This window comes from Rhinopithecus roxellana, chromosome 20 (assembly GCF_007565055.1).
Source record: "Rhinopithecus roxellana isolate Shanxi Qingling chromosome 20, ASM756505v1, whole genome shotgun sequence".
NCBI lineage: Eukaryota > Metazoa > Chordata > Mammalia > Primates > Cercopithecidae > Rhinopithecus > Rhinopithecus roxellana.
The window spans coordinates 13,554,380-13,573,793 of record NC_044568.1 but is presented as its reverse complement, the minus strand read 5'-3'; the positions used below and the strand labels follow the sequence as shown (position 1 = coordinate 13,573,793).

Sequence of the window (19,414 nt, the reverse complement as noted above, 5' to 3'; positions counted from 1 at the left end):
GGAATATCATTTGCTGAGAATGGGGGGTTGAGTAATAGGTTTATGCAGAGTGAGCTATATAAATCAGATGCTTACAGAGAATGGAGAAGAAAATTGGGAAAGGTTACTTGTAGTAATAAGAGGTAAGACGAAACTAGAAATAGAAAATTCTAGTAGCACCTCCCTGGTATTCTATACATACACAAAAGCATTTATTACCTTGCAGTATAGTTTTATCTATTTCCTCCTCACTGACACCATAAACTCCTTAGGGATCAAGACTGTGTTTTGTCTTTCTATTCCTAGTGCTTCACAGTGCCCGGTGCTTAGTGAGTACTCAAAAAGTACTTCTGTTGGAATGAATGAATGGAATCAATGAATTAAATCAGTGTCTGTGTCTGGGGCTGGGTGTGGTGCTCACAACTGTAATCCCAGCACTTTGGGAGGCTGAGGCAGGTGGATCACCTGAGGTTAGGAGTTCGAGACCAGCTTAGCCAACATGGTGAAACCTCGTCTCTACTAAAAATACAAAAATTAGCTAGGTGTGATGGCACCTGTAATCCCAGCTACTCAGGGGGCTGAGGCACAAGAATCGCTTGCACCTGGGAGGTGGAGGTTGCAGTGAGTCCGTATCATGCCACTGCACTCCAGACTGAGTGACAGAGTGAGACTCTGACTCAAAATTAATAAATGAACAAACAAACAAATAAAAAATCCGTGTCTGCTTTAATGGCATCTAGGTTAGATAGCATTCTTAATATTACTACTACTATTGTAACGTTGTGACTTCTAGTGACGGCCAAGATGAGAGCAATAAAAGAAAGGTAACAAATTGGCAAGGGTTAATTCCCTGTTTCATGGATTTTCCACCTTATAAACTTCACAGACTAAGGACCCGCCCAATAACCAATATTCTGGTCATATAATTTTTGCCTCATCATGTTATTGAAAAATAAAAATAGGCTGGGCATGGTGGCTCACGCCTGTAATCCCAGCACTTTGTGGGGCCAAGGCGGGTGGATCACCTGAGGTCAGGAGTTCGAAACCAGCCTGGCCAAGATGGTGAAACCCCACCTCTACTAAAAATACAAAAAATTAGCCGGGCGTGGTGAAACATGCCTGTAATCCCAGCTACTCAGGTGGTTGAGGCAGGAGAATTGCTTAAACCCAGGAGGCGGAGGTTGCAGTGAGCTGAGATTATGCCAATGTACTCCAGCCTGGGCAACAAGAGTGAAACTCTGTCTCAAAAAAAATGAATAAATAAAAGAAATATATCATTTAAGCAAGGTGTGGTGGTGTGCCTATAGTGCCAGCTACTCAGGAGGCTGAGGCAGGAGGATCGCTTGAACCCAGGAGCTTGAAGCTGCCTGGGCAAGACAACAAGCAAACAAAAATAATAAAAATTGTTTAACTTACCTTGCATCAACTCCATCAAATACTTTCTGACACTCACTTCCAATAACTTCTTGCTTTAGATAATACAGCATTCTCACACGAAGCAAAACCCTAAAAACAAGGGAAAATGAATCAAAAGGCATAAAGATATTAATCGTTTAAAATATTTGGCCATGGGGTTAAAATTAGGAAGGAATTTGTGTACAGATTTTAAAATAATGAAATAATAATTACTTCTGATTAAATGAATCTTATTACTACCATATATATAAAGAACTTCTCCAAAATCTTCATAATCATCATTATTTCATATCCAAGTAAGATATAATGAGCTCATTTGGAGGCCAGTTTTATTTATCTGTTGGTGAGAACAATGACACAAGAGGTATCATGATTTGTTTGAAGGATACCTTGTAAAATTAAGATTAAGATTGGCCCTAGACCATGATGTCGCTGTACTCAAAATCAGCATGCTTAACAAATTCAGAACAGTAAACATTTAAAGAGTTGTGTTTAAAATACCCTACTACCTACTTATTACAGTGGTGTTTTATGTGTTTTTTGTAGCCTTCATCTTGAAGCAGCTGCTCGGGATTATATTTTCGAAGCCATTCTGCTTTTTGTATATCAAATGAGCTTGTTTGAGTTTTTACTTTCTTCCCTTTTCGACCCCTGGGTACAGGAGCTGATAGGCCTGTTAAAATAAGAAGGACATGTAAAATTAGGAATAATTTCTATAAAAATTTGCAATTTGAAAGATTGTTTCAATGCAAGAAATTTCTGGAGACTTTCTGAGGTCTTTTCAGAGAACTTTAAAATACTAGTAACAATACTGACCCAATCACAAATCAAGATGATGGTTTTATACATATGAAAACATATTTCCCCCAAGTAACTAACAATTCTACGTCTCATATTAATTATTCTGATTTCCTTTTTGTTCCAAAACAGATTTTTTTTTTTACAAATGTAAAACCCAAAAGATCAAGCCTATGCCCTCTGCTTTACTTTCGCTTTCCTAGATACTAAAAGATATGTTTTGCCCTCCACTCTTGCTTTTCAAAAATGATTTAGATAGATTAGGTTAGCCATCCTGTTCAAGACAGCTAAACTCATTTTGGTTCTTTGAGTTATTTGTTGTGAAATATTTAAAAACTACAAAAAAGTACTGCCACTCTCTTCATGTTCACATATTCCATGTTTACTTAGTTTATTTACTTATTTAATTTTTTGAGACAGAGTCTCTGTTGCTCGGGCTGGAGTGTAGCTGTGTGATCTTGGCTCACTGCAACCTCTGCCTCCTGGGTTCAAGTGATTCTCCTGCCTCAGCCTCCCGAGTAGCTGGGATTACAGGCATGCGGCACCACGCCTGGCTAACTTTCATGTTGGCCAGGCTGGTCACAGACACTTAGTTTTTTATTAAAGGAAGTAATACATACTTGATACTTGAAGTCCCTATGTAGTCCTCTCCTATCAAATTCACTCATTCCTTCCCAGAGATTACCACTACACTGAATTTGTTTTTCCATTCCATGCATGTTTATAGTATTATTACCTATCTTGGATAAGTATTTAGTATTTAAGTTTTCAGATATAATATTATAAATATAAGCCTGCATACCTTATTTATTACTCTGAACTTTTAAAAGCTATATCCTGGTTGACTCATAAGGCTCTAATTCATCTATTTTTGTTTCTGTATAATAATTTATTACATAACTATACCACCTCATATTTATTAATCTTCCATATTTGAGCTGTTTTGTTTGTAATTTTTCACAATTATTAATAATGCAGTTTTGACTCCTCCTGCAATTCTTGTATCTCATTTACCTTTTCCTTGCCATTTTATACCAGGTGGGTACTCTACTACAATGGTACATAGAAGCACTATATGGATTTGTCCACTTTTCCTTATAATTTTGGCAGAGGTTCTTTTTTTTTTTTGCCTTTACCTTTTGAGACTATTTTAGATGTATATAAGTTCATACTCGTTATAGTTTCTTCTATGGATTCTTTTTGATTATTAGGTAGTGTCCCTTTTTTTTAAATTCCAACTGATACGTTCTATCTTAAATTCACTTTGTTCTATGTTAATGGTACTACAACATTTTGTACGGTTTAGTATTTGCATGGCATAGTTTTTACTAAATAAACTTTTAAGCTTGTTTGGTGTTTAATAATATCTCTTTAAAGTACAAAAATGTTTATTTCCCCCCATCTAACAATTTTCCTCTTTTAACAGGTGAAAATATACATAGGCTGCATACATATGTTTATATATTTATTTTTAATCATACTTTCCTTCTTTCTGTGTTTTGCTGGAATGATAAATAGTTCTGTATTCCAATCTTCTCTTCCCTTGTTGGTTTGAAAACAGTACATACTTAAAAATACACATGCTTGAATTTTCCTAATGAAATCTGTAGATATTCTGTATTTCCAATTTTCTTCCTAACAACATTTTCCCAGATTCATCATTCAATCTTCTTTTTACTTTTTCATTTCATTATATGTTGTTACAATTTATAGGCTTCTGCTTTCACTGTTTTTACAGCACCTTATTCTTTCGAAGTCATGGTATATTTGAAGTATCTTTGAAGATATTAATGATAGTTAAAGAAAAGGTGTCCTCCTTTTTGCGATCCTTGTTTCCTTAAAGTTCATTTTAATGTTTTTTTTTTTCTTTTTCTTTTTTTTTTTTTGAGACAGAGTCTCGCTCTGTCACCCAGGCTGGAGTGCAGTAGCATGATCTCGGTTCACTGCAAGCTCTGCCTCCTGAGTTCAAGCGATTCTCACACCTCAGCATCCCAAGTAGCTGGGATTACAGGCATGTGTCACCATGGCTGGCTACTTTTTGTATTTTTAGTAGAGACGGGGTTTCACCATTTTAGCCAGGCTGGTCTTGAACTCTTGACTTCAAGTGATCTGGCCACCTCAGCCTCCCAAAGTGCTGGGATTACAGGGGTGAGCCACCGTGCCCAGCCAATGGTTTTTTGGCTCTCTCTTTCATGTTGGAGACTTTCCTGAGATGCCTGATAATCCTTGGCTGTGTTTGCTCTTATTTAAGTGTGACAAATAAAAAAGGTGATAGGGAGACTGAAGGGATGGAGCATAGCGACTGTGGGCTCACTGAAGGGTAACTGGCTGTGTGTGTGTGTGTTTTTTTTCCTGTCATTATCTTTAGGTTTGGGGCAAGCCTTTTAGTTTTATTTCTCGAGCAATGAATCAAAACCAGTATGCACACAGTTATTTAATCCCTATTTAGCAGCTCCACAACTCAACTACCAGTGCAACCCAGACTTCTATTTTACTCTTTCCAGAAAAAAAATTTTGAGTCCATTTTCGTCCTGGCTACATGGAACTGAAGAGGGTATTTAGGGCCCTTTTAAAATTGCTTTGAATGAAAGCCTCTATCCTTTCACATCCACTTCCGGAGGTTCCTGATGTCACAAATTCCTAAGACATCTGGGAAATCTGTAAAGCAAAGCAGTTTGCCTTTCCCACTGCTGACCCAAGATTCAGCTCTCTCAGGTTGGTTAAATCAGTTACCACTAATATATTTGCCTCCAGCTTCCAAAATCTTGTTGCTGTTTACTCTCCCATTCTCTATCCATTTTTGAGAGTTTATGCTTATTTTAAAATTATAGAATACAAGTATATACAACAGTCCCATTATCCACCTTCAATAATTATCAACTCATGGCCAATTCTGTTCACCCCCAATCTTTCATATTATTTTGAAGTAAATGTAAGAAATCAATCAATTCATTCATAAATATCAAAGGTATCTTTTAGCAATATCTAAAAGATATTTAGTGATATCTAAATTTAACAGAGGTATCTGTTTAGTGATAAAGCCTCCATTAAAATAATACAATACTATTATCAGCCCTAAGGAATGCAATAATAGCTTCTTAATATTCGGTATTCTAAAGTCTAATTAGTTAATAAAGATAATAAAACATTTACTCTGGGTTGTTTCAATCAGGATCTAAATAAAACCTCCACAGCACTTTAGGATGCTGAGGCAGGAAGATCACTTGAGCCCAGGAATTTGAGACACGCTTGGGCAACAAAGTGAGACTCCATCTCTTACAAAAAAAAAAAAAATTAGCCAGGTGTGATGGTACACGCCTGTACTCCCAGCTACAGGGGAGGAGGATTGCTTGAGCCCAGGAAGTTGAGGCTGCAGTGAGCCGCGTTCATGCCACAACACTCCAGCTTGGGCCACAGAAGGAGACCCTGTCCCAAAACATAAAAATAAAAATAAAGTCCCCAGACCCCACACTGAAACTGGTTGATAACTTTTCAATCTCTTTTAGGTTATAGCAGGGTTTCATTCTTGGCACTACAATATTTTGAGCAGGATAGTTCTTCATTGTGGGGGGGCGGGGTGCTATCTGTGAACTCCAGGCCTCTATCCACTAGATGCCAATAACACGCTCAAGGTTGTGACAGCCTGTGGTAGGGGTGGGATTGGGGCAGAAAATCATCTTTGGCTGAGAATCACCGGGGTAGATACCTCTCTATTCACTCCTAATCCGATAATTTATTTATTGAGGAATCCAAGTCTTTTGTTCTGTAGAATTTACTAAGCTTAGTGCCTTACTTTTTTCTACTGGAGTTTCAAGAAAGAATGAAATTACATTTGTGTGATTCTTCCATCTACCTCAGGTCTTCACATTAATTAAATTCATCGTCTCCTATTAAAATAGGCCTACCCTGACCACCCTATCTAAAATGGGTGCTTTCTGTTGTTTTCCATCTCAATAGTTTATTTACTTCACAGTAATTACCACAATCTGTAACTAATGTACATTCTTACTATGTCTACCTGGTTAGAAGGTAAGGTTCATGAGCTCAGGGATCTTGTCTATCTTGTTTCTTCTTATCTTTTCAACACCTTGCACAAGACACACACCAGGCATTCAATAGATATTTTTTGATTAAAGAGAATAACACTGTAACAAATTTAAGGGTATAGTAATTCTTTTTATTTTTTACTGAAAAATTTCTGCTGTAAAATAATTATTTTATGCAAAAAAGAATGTTCTGTTAGCAAGGCTGAGGAGAAAAAAGTACTAGCATATACCTCTGATAGGACTGTAAATTGGCATAACCATTTTGGACAGCAAATTAAAGTATAATGGAAATTTAGGCCAGGCATGGTGGCTCACGTCTATGATCCCAGCACTTCGGGTGGCTGAGGCGGAAGGATTACTTGAGCCCAGGAGTTCAAGACCAGCCTGGTCTTGAATATATATACCAGGTCTTGAATATATATATACCAGAATATATACCAGTACCTGACTCTACAATATAAAAAATTTTTTAAAAGCCAGGTGTGGTGCTACATGCCTGTGGTCCCAGCTACTCAAGAGGTTGAGGCAGAAGGATGGCTTGAGCCCAGAAGGTCGAGGCTGCATTGAGCCACGTTTGCATCACTCTAGCCTGGGGGACACAGCAAAACCCTGTCTCAAATAATAAACAAAAATTTAAAAGAATTATGAAAATTTAAAATGCATATCAATGTTTCTCAAACTTTAATATGTACACTAATTCCTACGGATCTTGTTAAAATGCAGATTCTTATTCAATAAATCTGAGGCCTAATATTCTGCATTTCTAAGAAGCTTCCAGAAGATGCTGATGCTGTTGACCCAGAGACCACATTTTAGGTAATAAAGATGTATATAAGCTATACTTTAATCATTCCATTTTTGATATCTACTTTAGTGAAAGATTTATTTTCATGCACAAGAAGGAGGGTACATGGATCTTCTCTGAAACTTGCTTTTTAATTGTCTAAAATTGAAACTACCTAAATAACCATCATTAAAGGAGATATTAAATAAATTATGCAATATCCATACTACGGAATACTAAGCAGAACTTAAAAAATCAGACAGATCTATATGAGCATAGATGGAAAGACCTCTAAGACATTTAGTTGGGTCATCAATTCGAAACAGATACGTATTTGATAACAAAATGTAAAATCCACCAAACTGATAACATTGGCATTTTCTGAAGCTGGAACTTGAATTGGGAGTGAAGGTTAAGGTTCCTTAATATTATTTGTAATGCTTCTATACTTTATAGGAGAATATGTTAAGTATTACTTATATAACTAAAAATAAATTTTAAAAGCAAATGAAACAATGTTCTTACCTAGATGATTCTGTAGCTCTCGTGTCTGTCCATCTTCAGTTGGAGTAATGAGATCCCATATGAAACCCTTAATCTTCTCATCTCCTCGGTAGTGAACAAGGCAATATGCTAAGAGGGCTCGGCAAATAATCTCTACATCGTGTTCATTTAGCTGCCTTTTGAAACGGCCATGAGATAGAATCTCTCTCCATCGGCCCCACCTGGTTAAAAAGGGTATAGTTACATTGATATTGAGTGAAGTTCTAGAGAAAAATATAACTCATAGATAAAAGACACGAAAAACTAAAAAAAAAAAAAAATTGTCATTTTTGCTAATTAAGTCTTCCCTACCTATGCAAAGAATGTAGAGGAATGGTACAGTAATTTCTAGTATATTTTATTCAATAATGGGTAACATCTAATTCGTATTACGGGATGTGCAAATTTAAGAACAAGAAGTTTGACTTTAGTGATACTTTGACAATTTAAATAAGGATAATTTCATCATTCTGCTATTACATATATGTTAAAAACAGAAAGTGTACTTTAAAAGTAAATTTTAATGATTCTAAGAAGATAAAAAATATACTCAAAACCAGTATATATTTTCTGTAACATTACATACCAGACTACTTAGAGCAAGCATTAAAAACAATGTTTTACCCATAAACTAGCAGGTTTTTCTCAACTCTAAAGCATTCGGTTCTCCCATAGCCATTGGAACGGTCACAGGGTCTCCGGAGTTTGGGCTTTTCATCTCCTTCACTTTCAGCTTCAGATAATTCAGCCAATTCATCTTTTGTGGCACTAAAAGGTCTTGTTTGTTTCCTAATTCTTGGAGTGTCAATAACCAAGCTGTTCTGTAAAACAGAACAGCTATTACTTGAAGGTATTTTTATGATTTTGCTTATAACAGTGTTCTACATTTTCACCTTGTACAAACAATAATTACAGAAACACAGACAAAAAGAAATTACTAACAATTTCACCAACCTATTCAGTCAACTTAGAATTTCTTACATTCCTTTAGAATTCTTGCTACCACACATGTAAAATTTTATGACATTATAGTCATAGGATAAAAAGAACTTGATATTTCGCATATTAATGTAACAGCATTGTAATCATAAAAATATTTTAAACTGAATTTATGCCTTATAATTTTTCTTTACCTAATTCATAATTTAGATTGTTCTTAATTTTTAAAATAAATAATGCCAAAGTTTATTCTAAAGACAAATTCAAAAGAAGGGAAGTATCCAGAAATGGAAATACTGGTCAAAGGTTATGAAAATTTTACAGTGCTTTCCAAAAGACTTATAATAATACACAAAACACAAGGCAGTTAATTGCATCACCCTCAGTATGTTCAATTCAGTTTAATTCATTCAAAACAATTTAAGTTAACATACTTTTTATTTTTATTGAGAAACTTCTCTAAGCTAGGCACTATGTTATGGGCTGTGGTATAACGATGAGTAAGACAGTTTCTACTCATAAGGAATCCAAAGTTTTAGTTACACAGACAAATGTGTCACTAAATAAATGCTATTCGGGATGAAATTTTTTATGATAAAGAGGTATCATAGTCACAGAAAATGTCACAAAGTAGTGATACTAGAAAGACTTACTAAAGAATTAAGAGTAGTTTGCCAGGCAGTCAGGGAAGAGACAGCATTACAAGCAGAGGAAAGAGCAAGGGACCTGAAATGGCATCAGATGTTCAGGAAATGCTTATGTCCTAGAGCACAAGAGGAAAAATGGTAGGAGAGAAGGCAAGGACCAGATCATAAAGGTCCTGGTATGCCATAATATGTATGGAGTACATTATATTTAAGGGGGCATATGATGTCCTATGATAGGTGATGTTAACTTTTGCCAAGTTTCTCCACTGTGAAGTTACTAGTTTTCCTTTTGGAATTAATAAGTATTTCGGAAGATAAACTTTGAAGAAACATACATATCTTGGGTCTCAAACTTTTACCCACTAATTTTAGAATTCACTGATGGATCTTATATGCTACAATTATTACTATAGTTGATTCATTGTGATTTTTCATTTCCTGCATTCCTTCTACATTTACTAAATGGCATTCTTCCATAAGAAAGAGTTGTCCCTTTTCCTCTTTCTTCCCTTTCCAGTTTCCTTAAAAAAAACAAAAAACAACTAATTGTATTTTTTTCATAATTTTCAAATGTCTTTTTCCCCAAATCTTTTGAGATTTGATACATTTTTGATCAACTTACATTAGCTTTTATATAATAGAAACATTAACTTTCATATACATGTCTGCTACAAATAGTGTCACCAGTCTGACTGCACTTTCATTTTTCCATTACATAATTCTGTCTTGTATACATATACCAATCACTTCCTTTGTAATTTCGAATTTAGAATGTTTTCCCACCCAAATATTTGTGAAAAGAAATCTAACTTCTATTTTTCATGTTTTGATTAAAAAAAAACTTAAAAACTTTTTATCACAAATTAGAGTTTACTTGGTACAGAGCATAGGATTATTAACGCTCCTCCCAAATGCCAATACAATATCCTAATCACCACTTATTAAATCATCTTTCTTTAGCACTATTTGTATATTTCATAAACTTATACTTTGATCTTTTTCTGTTGTTATCTTATTCTTTGCTTTTTATCTTTCTGTCAGTACCATACTTTTTAAACTATTGTTTTATATTAATATATATATATTTTTAAAGTTTTTTTAAAAGACAAGTTCTTGATGTCACTCAGGCTGGAATGCAATGGCACAATCACAGCTCACTGCAGCCTCAAACTCTTGGGGTCAAGCCATCCTCACACCCCAGGCTCCTTCATAGCTAGGATTACAGGCATGCACAACCACGCTTAGCTAATTTTAAATTTTTTTTGTAGAGAACAGGGTCTCTCGCTATGTTGCCTAGGCTGGTATCAAACTCCTAGCTTCAAGCAATCCTCCTGCCTCAGCCTCCTGAAGTACTGGGATTATACAGGAATGAGCCACTGTGCCCAGCTGTATTAATATATTTAGATACTTTAACATACGGTAATTTTAGTCTTTATTGTACATTCTCAGAAAAGTCTTTAATTTTTTACAAAAGTATAAACTTTAAAATGTTACTGCACAAGTATTAAATGACTATATGCTTACATAAGTTTATTTACAAAATCCTTAACTCCTTAAAATAATCTACAAAGCCCTGTTGATTTGGCCCATGTCTTCAGTCTCTGACCTCACCTATTACCACCATGCTCACTAACTCTTCACATTCTGCCATAATGTATTTCTGCTTCTAGAATACACTAAGCTTATTTCCACCAGTGTCTCATTGCCGTTCCCTCTGCCTCAAAGCTTTTCCTGACATTACAGTGTATTGGCTCTTTCTCATCACTCAAGTTTCAGTGCAGATAAACCTTTTGCAATGACCTCCCTTGATCACTTTACCTAGTGTAATTCTACCTCTCCAGCATTCTCTTCCATCTTACTGCTTTATTTTCCTCACTCCTTAAATTATCTTATATATTTGTTTACTACTTTCTGACCCACCAGGATGTAATTACCAATATATACTGCTGAAAAATCACAAATAGAGATCATATTGTAAGTATCATTCTGCATCTCTCTCTTTCTCTGTCTTGGAGCTGTTAGTCCACAGTAGATGGTGCATAAGAATGTCCATTCTTATTATTTTTAAATTATTTTCAATTATTGCATTAGACAGTATGAATGTACCATTGCTCCCATATAGAAAATTTAGTTTCTAAATTTTTGCTATAACAGAAAATGTTGCAATGAATATCATTGTACTATATTATCATTGTACATGTATGCTTATTGCTGTAGGACAGATTCCTAAGAGTGCATTAAATATTCTTCCAATAAAAATTTAACATTTTGTCTAGTTATAAGAAAAAATTGTTTAACATTCTGATTTGCATTGCATTACATCTATACATTACAATTTCTATGTTTACAAATGAACTGTTAAAATGCTTAAAATATTCCCAATGGACACATCTCCCAACCAAATTTCACTTTACAGAAATCAAATGCAGCTTTCTTTAGGTATATTCTTAAGTATTCTATATATTTTTTTTCTACTGTGAAGTAGATATCCTATTGCATTATATTTTTCTACTTCTGTTAGTACTGATATTTAGGAAGGCTCAATGGCATATTTATCTTCCATCCAGTTAATTCACTAAACTCACTTATGAACTTTTACAGTGTTTTACAGACCCCACTACTTGTTTAGGCATATGAACATGCCATATGCCAATAATATTTTTATAATTACCTTTTCATGTTTACTTGTTTCACACAGAATTACATATATTTCCAAAATGCATTCAACAATAATAATTACGGATGGTAGTGGTGCTACTCCTAATTGTAAAGGTTTCAATTTTAAAAGGCTACCTATCAAAACAGATCCAATGCATCAGTGCTTAATATAAAATTCCTTTAATCATCTAGCTGTTATTTTGATAACTGGTAAGACTCAAAAACATTGATTTCTATGCAATTATTAGACAAGTGTGTCTTAGTAAATAAGCAGTTATGCTACTACTATCAGTTTCATAAAGTCAATTTTAGCATTTTGGCCTTAGCTCAAGAGAAGTCATAAGATAGTTTTAAAAATGCCACTTTCTTGACTCTTTTTTTCTCCTTTTATTTACATTTTACTAGATGATCATGAATGGGTTCTGACACTAAGAAAACATTAAAGAGAAAATAAATGTAACCCATGATTTGAAGACATTAAAAAAATTTTTTAAACATATTATAATTTTAAAAATGTAAATTATATCCAAAAGTTAAACTTTCCCTGTAGGATAACCCATCATGGGAGATAATAGATATTAAATTGAAGGAGTACCTCACTCAGTTCATTCTGCTACCCTACTTCAATTTGCATATGCAGAAATTTATTTTAGTAACTGCATAATTGAACACCTTAAAATATTACAATACTATTGCCAAAGTATCCCAAAAGCAAGTTTATTTTAGAGGGATAAAAATACTTACTCTGCCACTGATGGCCTCTATATCTATTTCTGCCTTTTTAGCCCATTTTTGCCAGAAGTTGGGATCATCTAAAGAAATATCTGTCCGGTTTCCAGATGCCACAAAACTCGCCTGAAATACATAACGGCAGTTGTAGAGGAAAAAAATCTATCAAAGTACACTTAAAACATTATCTCCTCACATTTACTATGGATAGAATTTGGATCCCATATACTCATACATGAAAGGGTGTTTCAAATTCACTGGTCTGAAACATAGCACTGTGTCTGCTTAAGGTAAAGGCTTAATGCAAACAGGCTGAAGTTTAGGAGCAGAATTAAATTATTACTGTTGGTTAACTCTTACATTTTTGGTAAGTAAGGATTGAATCTTTCTGGTAAGGAGGCTACATAGAATGGAGGTACGGTTTCTAAAAACACTACAAGATCATTAAGAAATTAGGTTAGAGAACAAGAATTTCCAAATCTGCCTGCACTACAGAGTTAACTTTCTGGTCTATTTCTAGTTTATTTTCATCACATTTTCAGATAGATATACCTCCTAAAGGAAATATACACAGGATATGGGAAATAAAGGAAAATAAATCATTGTCATTTTAAACACTCTTTTCCCAAAAACACACAAAAAAGAAAAACTCTACCACAGAAACACTGCATTAACTACTGTAAAAATTTAAGAAAATATTGAGGAGCAAAAGAAGAAAATACAAGTGATTTATTTTCATAAATACTGTGGAAATTATAAAATCTTTTAGTTGGAAGAAACTTTAAAGATAACACTTCAACTCTGTAACTTGTAGTCTAATAACCATTATTTACAACTTAAATCATTGTAAATAGGCCTCATCAAAAAATGTCATCAAAATGCTTTATAAAAGTGAAAGAAGCATTGGAGATACACAATGTGTTAAGGGCCTGAAAAATGCATGTCAATTTTTACAAAAATAAATAGAAGAAAATGGTCGCATAAAATGATTTTCAAAGGAGAATACAGGTAAATGGTTTTAAGATAATGCCCAATTATCAGAGATACAAACAAAAGGTAAAAATCTTAATTAAAAAAAAAGTCTTGATAAAATTTAAAAGACCCAGAAAAATCCCACATTAAAAAGATACAAGTGTTAAAAGCAAACAAGCCAATTTTTTACATTTAAGATAACTGTCAGTTTAAGCACTAGATAATTAATAGCAAGGAATTATGTTTTATTTTATTTTTAAATGTGGTAATAGTATTGTATTTATGTTTTAAAAGTCTTTATTTTTAATGATACATACTGAAACATGTAAAGGCGGTGATGATATCTGGGATTTGCTTCAAAACAATATGAAAAAATGGGAGGTGGTGATGAAACAAGTTTAGCATGAGTTGATAACTGCTGAATACTGTCTGTATTTGTCGCTTAAACTTTATAAAACATCCAGGGCAGGCATGGTGGTTCACACTGTAAATCCCAACACTTTGGGAGGCCAAGGCAGGAGGATCACTTGAGCCCACGAGTTCAAGACCAGCCTGGGCAACATAGTGAGACTCCATCTCTGTAATAATTTCTTTTAAAGTTAGCCTGGTGTGGTGGTGCACACCTGTAGTCCCAGCTACTTGGGAGGCTGAGGTGGGTGGGTCACTTGACCCCAGGAGGTTGAGAGGTCAAGGCTACAGTGGGCCATGATTGCACCACTGCACTCCAGCCTGGTGAGAAAACAAGAATCTGTCTCAAAAAAAAAAAAAAAAAAGAAAAGAAAAAAAAAAAAAAGTCTAAAACACCAAAAATTAAAAGGCTAAATGCCTCTTGCTGAACTTCAGATTCTGTTCATGTTATTGCTTACCAAGTAATAAATGTACTCATTCATTCCAACTAGTATTCTTTTGAGGTTTGGCTTTTAAGATGCTTACATAAAATAAAGCAAATGTTAAATACTGTGTTTCAAATATGCATTTTGCTGGCATATTTATTAAACAGAAATGATGGAAACAAATGTTTTAATGAAATGAATTTAAATTCCTTTTTTTTTTTTTTGCTTTCTCTAAACTATAGCTTTAATATTATAAAACTACTGAAAAACTAATTTTGTATTTTTTTGAACTGATGAATATGATAAACTGAATAATGGTCCCCAAAGATACCTCATCCTAATCCCTGGAACCTTGTGAGTTTTGTCTTATATGGAAAAGGGACTTTGCAGATATGATTAAGTTAAGGACCTTGAAACAGAGAGATAGCTTGTATTATCCAAGTAGGCCCTAAATGTAATTATAAATGTTCTTACAAGAGTGAGACAGTGGGAGATTTGACTCTAGAACAGAAAAAGGATATGACACGACAGAAGCAGAGATGGGAGTACTGTGGCCACAAGCCAAGGAATGCAGGCAGTCTTAGGAAGTGGAAGAGATAAGAAACGGATCCTCCTCTAAAGCTTCCAGAATGAACTAGCCCTACTGACACCTTGATTTTATCCCTGTAAGACTCATGTTAGACTTCTGACATCTAGAACTATAAAAGAAAAAGTTTGTGTTGTCTTAAGCCATGAACCTCGTGGGCTTTGTCATAATTTGTTACAGCGGCAACAGAATAGTATAGTGGCAAAATAGTATGAGACACTCTTATATAAAACTCATATTCAACTTTTTTTTTTTTTTAAGAGAAAAGATCTCACTCTGTTGCCCAGACTGGAGTGCAGCTGTATGATCATGGCTCATTGCAGCCTCTAGCTCTTAGGCTCAAACAATCCTCCCATCTCAGCCTCTCACACCAGATTGCCTGGCTGATTTTTAAATTTTTTGTAGAGATGGAGTTTCACTTTGCTGCCTAGGCTGGTCTCGAACTTCCAGCCTCAAGTGATCTTCCTGCCTTGGCCTCCCGAAGTGTTAGAATTACAGGCATGTGCCACCAGTCCTGACCTTCATATCCAACTTGAAAGAACAAAGACTAGTTTGATAAAACAACACAGCTATCATCAGCTATATAAAATAAGTATGTTATAACAATTCATCAAACCGGTATAAATGAGTATGAGGAACACACATCTAACTACATGCAAGTAATTCCTTAACTATTTCAGAACAAATTTCTCACAACTGAGGATATATGATACTTTAATACCTTCATTATTATAAACACATCAATTTTCAGGAATAGTGAAAAGTTTACTGAATGAAGTTCATAGGGTTTTATTCTGTTCTACAGTTTCAGTGATACATGCCTCTTGAGATTTAACCAATCTCGTAAATGAGTATTTGCTTTACATGAACTGTAGAACATTTAACATGAAAAGCAGGCTGGGCATAGTGGTTCATGCCTGTAATCCCAACACTTTGGGAGGGTAAGGTGGGAGGACTGCTTGAGCTCAGGAGTTTGAGACCAGCCTGGGCAACAAAGTAGACTCCCATCTGTATTAAATAATCAAAAAATTAACTGGGCATGGTGGCATGTGCCTGTGGTCCCAGCAACATGGGAGTCTGAGGCAGGAGGATCACTTGAGCCCAGGAAGTCAAGGCTGTAGTGAATCGTTGATTGCACCACTGCACTCCAGCTTGAGTGACAGAGTGAGATCTGTCTCAAAAAAAAAAAAAAAAAAAAACAAAACCAAAAAAAACCCAACAACAAAAAACCAAAAACCATAAGGAACCATTAAACATGAAGTAACTGAAAGGACACAATGAGATTTTAAAGTGTGTTACTTTTTTGGTTGATTATCTAAAAAAAAATTATATGCTACAGTATATAATAATTTTTATTCTGCTATCATATAACTATCGATAATTTTAAAAATGTACCTGGAAGAAATTAAATTTCAGAATTAAATAGCTTTTCTTACATTCATTATAAGACAAATGATGAATTTAATTTACAAATAAAACAATTTTAAATTTCTAAATAATCCAACAGACTTTTGCTAACTGACATGTAACCTATTTACAAGATGACTTACGTGATTCTCAAGGATTGTGACAAGCGATTATACCTACCGAAATAAGATGCTACTCCTTACAAATGTTAAATCCTAATATCCTAGTTCCCCCTAAATTTTTCTTCTTAAAATGCATTCCTTCCACCATTAAACCTCTGTATTATTTGCAAGAGAAGACTTTTAAATTGCAAAATCCATCTTCCTATGACAGACAGTGGTAGAAAGGCAGAAGGTGCCAACTAAAGGCCCTTACAAATAAGCAGTCCATCTGCAGCACAGTTTAGATGGTTTTCATTCCTTCGTAAATTAAGTAATTCAAAGTATTTTGTTCTCTATCTAATTTTTAAAAATCAGACTAAAAATGTTTCTGTTTCTAGGACCCACCTGGCTCCCCTTATAAAAATCTCTCAAAACAAGTTTTAGGGGATATCATCACTCAAAAATGAAGTTATCAATAATGAGTTCTATTTGATGGATATGTACTAAGTCTCACAAGGACCCTGATCCATATATGTAGCTCCTTATTAAACACTATTTGATAATGCAAAGAAATACAGAATGGAATTACGTTATTTCTTCAAATTGTTGAAAACAGTTGAGCAGAGCTAAAGTCTTTGGATCCCAGGAAAAAGTGTAAAATACTACTAACTTTACACCATATTCCATTTTGGCAAATGTCCAGTATCTAATAGCATTCCCATACAACTATGGGAATGAACAAATTATTTGGTAAATGAACAAATTATAAAACAACTAGAGCAAACTCTCAACTCTCCTCAGCATTGTGGTACCTTGTCAGCTCTCAAATGTGATAGTTACTTTCTGGTGTGAGGATTTAAAGTAGATATTTAAATGTTTAAGCATTTCTCAATTCTCAAAGCATTAAGAGTATACTTGAATTCTCTAAGTAAAATAAAAGTTAGATAGCACTGTATAGTAAAGTGGGAAAGGCCAACTATGATTATTATGACCTCCTCTTTAAAGTAAGACTCAAAGAGGTTAATTGTTCAAGGTCACTCAGCTTATTGAGTCAGAATTCAAACCCTGTTTTTCTGACTTTCCACGATCATTATCATTAACATGTTAAATGAGGAAGCCAAGAATCACATGTGCTCATTAAATGCTTTGCATATGCCTTCATTAATTAAAAACAAAACAAAACAAAACAACAACAACTTTAAGGACAGTATCTTTATGTTTGGCCTAATCAACAAGGACAATAACCATGACCAATACCTTTTGATATTAATTAGATTTCAGATACAAGGAAAAATATCTCTGTACAAAGAGTACAGAACAAAGGAATCAAAACTAAGTAAGATTTCCCAGGAAAAAAACTAGAGCCGGGGTATATCTACTCAATCATGACCAGTTTTAGTTCTCAGTCTTATACTTTACTTCTGCAATGTTCCTTTTGGAAACAAAAGGAACTACTTTTTTCTGATTTATTCTCTACTAATTTCCAAATCTGTATCTGTGTCCCAGGCAACTCTCCTAGACACCTCCATTTGGATCCTGTAAATGTAATAAATACAACAGCTCCAACACTTTGTTTTCCCCATATGAATGTCCTTCTCTATCTTAAAGACAACCATGACCCTCCTAGCTACTTAAGCAAAAAGTCTTCAAGTCATTTCTGACTCTTCCTTCTAAAGATTTCTAACTGGTCATCAACTCCTATTGATTCAAGTAGGTCTCCATGACCCTGGTCCACCCATCATTATTTTCTACATAAGCCCCTTAAATAATCTTGTTTCTAGTCTTTCCCCTTTCCAACTTGTTCTCCATGCTGCTGCTAGAGTTAAATTTCTAAACCAGATTGCATTATGTCCAATTTCTGCTTGAAGGACTTGAAAAGCTTAACTGCCTTAGGATCAATTTCAAATTCCTCAAAATGGGACATAAAGCCCTTCACAATTGGGGTTCAACTTCCCTAACTCCTTCACTGTTTCATCTCCACGTAATTCATCTCTTGTATCCATACATGCCTATGTCACATTCCTGAAATATTCCTTGTAGTTTAGCAACATATGACTCATTTAGCTGGCTTTTTCTTTCTCTTTGTAAAACAACGAAATTCGCAATTCCCTCAAGACTTAGGTTGAATGTTCTTTTCTTTGCAAAGGCTTTCTTTATTCAGAACATACAGAATTAATCATCTCCTACTTTATTTTTTTTTCCAGCAACTATAATCCTTTCATTATAGTATACCTGGCATTTAGCAAAATACCTGACACAAGAATTTATTAGTCTGCTAAATGAACGCAAGCGAGTTTCCATTTGAAGGCTGGTATCATTACTTTTGGTACAGCACCTGTGCTTCCTGCTATACCACAATATTACTGATAAAGATAAAGAAAGACTTCTGGATTGAATGCGGAGAGGGGAATGGGGAAGAAGGGAAATGTAGAAAGGAAGTTCAGTGGAAAAGAGAAAACTTGCATGTAGTTTTCTGCAATTAGTGCAGGTGAGACAGAATACTGCAATAATAAACTATTCAGATGAATGGAAGAGAGGTTTACCACGTCTTGGTTTGGAAAAAAAAAAAAGGAGAGAGAGAGAAAGAAAAATGGGATATGGCTGGGTGTGGTAGTTCATGCCTGTAATCTCAGCACTTTGGGAGGCCAAGGCGGATGGATCACCTGAGGTCAGAAGTTCGAGACTAGACTAACATGGCGAAACCCTGTCTCTATTAAAATTACAAAAATTAGCCGGGCATGGTGGCGGAGGTTGCAGTGAGCCGAGATCGTGCTACTGCACTTCAGCCTGGGTGACGGCGTGAGACTCTGTCTCAAAAAAAAAAAAATTAAAAAAAAGAAAGAAAAAAGGAATAGAAAGGCAATTAGTAAACTTTACAAATATTTTCACCTAATAGAGTTATTAATGTTTCCTTCCAAAATACAAATTTCATCTTACCCCTTAAGACTTAAGATACTCCTGACCCCACGTATCCAC

At 34.8% G+C, this 19,414-nt stretch overlaps 1 protein-coding gene across 15 annotated transcripts in view; it reads right to left on the bottom strand.

The window, feature by feature from the left end:
• CHD9 (chromodomain helicase DNA binding protein 9) overlaps positions 1-19,414 on the bottom strand; it is a 295,589-nt gene that overhangs the window by 52,328 nt on the left and 223,847 nt on the right. For 14 of the 15 annotated variants that reach the window (XM_030924817.1, XM_030924812.1, XM_030924809.1 and 11 more), the window contains 5 exons: positions 12,555-12,665; positions 8,191-8,387; positions 7,549-7,748; positions 1,909-2,068; positions 1,396-1,485 (listed from right to left, as the gene is read on the bottom strand). In XM_030924817.1, coding sequence (XP_030780677.1) covers positions 1,396-1,485; positions 1,909-2,068; positions 7,549-7,748; positions 8,191-8,387; positions 12,555-12,665 — 758 coding nt within the window. The remainder of the gene's footprint in view (positions 1-1,395; positions 1,486-1,908; positions 2,069-7,548; positions 7,749-8,190; positions 8,388-12,554; positions 12,666-19,414) is intronic. The other variant, XM_030924818.1, reaches the window with a different exon arrangement.